Genomic DNA, 1,563 nt, shown 5'->3' with positions numbered 1-1,563 from the left:
TGCTGAACCACTGACCGAGAGGGCAGGGGGAGGAGGTGGCGGCTCACCTTGTGTGGCTATGAAGTGGTTGGACCTGTGGTAGCCCTGCAAGGGAAGCAGAGACGTCAGTCCCAAGTTGGGGAGGACACTGGGACACTCGAGAGCTGGGGCACAGCCCCGTAAAACATTTCCCAGTCACCCAAGTGGTGGCAACGCCCCACGTCCACTGGGCCAGGTCCTGGCCACCGGTGCGGTGCTACCCCCCACTGCAAGAGGAGGAGGAGGAGGCTCAGCAGCCATCCTGCACCCGGTGCACCCTGTCCTGGGAGGGTGCATGTCCCATGAAGGGCTCATGTAATGCCCAATCCTCATCCCTGTTCTGCACCAAAATCCCCAGCAGCACCCCGCAGGCATCCCGGGGTCTGCCGGCTCTACCCCGGCTCCTGTGCCGCTGCCATTGCTGCCGAGCACGGCAATGCCGTCACGAGAGCCCTGTTAATGACATCCCATCCCGCAGCAGCCACATGGCACTGAGCAACGGCCCCGCTCCCCTCCTTCATCCCAGCCACTTACTGGGACCATTCCCAACTCTTAACAGGGACATGCCAGCCCAAAGAGCACATCCCAGCAAGGCCACTGCCAAAGGGACCGGTGACCTGGTGTCCCACACCTTGGCCATGTGTCCAGCAGAGTTCAACCACGTCACATGCGTGGAGGTGATGGCAGCTTCTCCATCCACCACGGATCCTTTCACAGGGGATTTTTGTGGGTTGAATTCAATCCCTCCTCGGAGCACACAGACCCTGCTCTCCATCACCCCAGGGAGGACGTGCCACGGAGACCTCGCTTCCCCCTTTCCTGGACCACACCCAAGTTTGTCCACACATTTTCCCAGCCTGCCTCTCCCAGACGCTATTTAACGCCATGCTGCCCAGTACGACACCTGGGAGGAGATGGGAGCAGAGAGAAGGAGAGGGGAACCGTCTACTTACTTCTCGGTTAATCCGAATCTTAACGATCCCGTTGGGACACAGGTTTGAGAGAAAAAGATCAGACAGAGACATTAGTGAGGCACAGCTCAAGAGATAGGTTAGAGCACCGGCCCCGGAGCGGGTCATGGAGAGCCACAGGGGAGAAAAGACACATGGGGACAGGGGACAGGCATGAGGATACTGCTCGGGTACAGGGAACCCATCACGGTGGCATCGGGCCACCATTGTCAGAGGACATCCTCTGGAAAGGAAGGAAGAGGGGAATTTGCTGCTGCTTCCAGAAGATGCTAGAGTCCTGTGCCCAACGGAGCCTTCCTGCACCTCTCCTGGTCTCAGCATCGCTGGAGGCGACAGGGGACATCACTCTTGGGGGACATGGCTCTCAGGGTACACCAGGGCCAAGCTCTGCCCAGACTCACATGCACCGACAGGATGGGGGGTGTATTGGGTTTGCGTGGCAGGGTTTTGGTAGTGGGGGGCTTCTGTGAGAAGCTGCTAGAAGCTTCCCCCATGTCCCATAGAGCCAATGCCGCTGGCTCCAAGATGGACCCGCCGCTGGCCAAGGCCGAGCCCATCAGCGACGGGGGGAGCG

General features: G+C 59.8%; 1 protein-coding gene across 1 annotated transcript in view; it reads right to left on the bottom strand.

Moving 5' to 3' along the window:
* Positions 1 to 1,563, bottom strand: part of PTPRU (protein tyrosine phosphatase, receptor type, U) — a 50,718-nt gene that overhangs the window by 16,015 nt on the left and 33,140 nt on the right. The window contains 2 exon segments of the mRNA XM_009322262.1: positions 48 to 84; positions 972 to 989. Of these exon segments, the coding sequence (XP_009320537.1) occupies positions 48 to 84; positions 972 to 989 (55 nt within the window).

Source organism: Pygoscelis adeliae, unplaced genomic scaffold (assembly GCF_000699105.1).
Source record: "Pygoscelis adeliae isolate BGI_AS28 unplaced genomic scaffold, ASM69910v1 Scaffold513, whole genome shotgun sequence".
NCBI lineage: Eukaryota > Metazoa > Chordata > Aves > Sphenisciformes > Spheniscidae > Pygoscelis > Pygoscelis adeliae.
The sequence above is the reverse complement of the archived record's forward strand: the minus strand, read 5'-3'. Positions and strand labels throughout refer to the sequence as shown.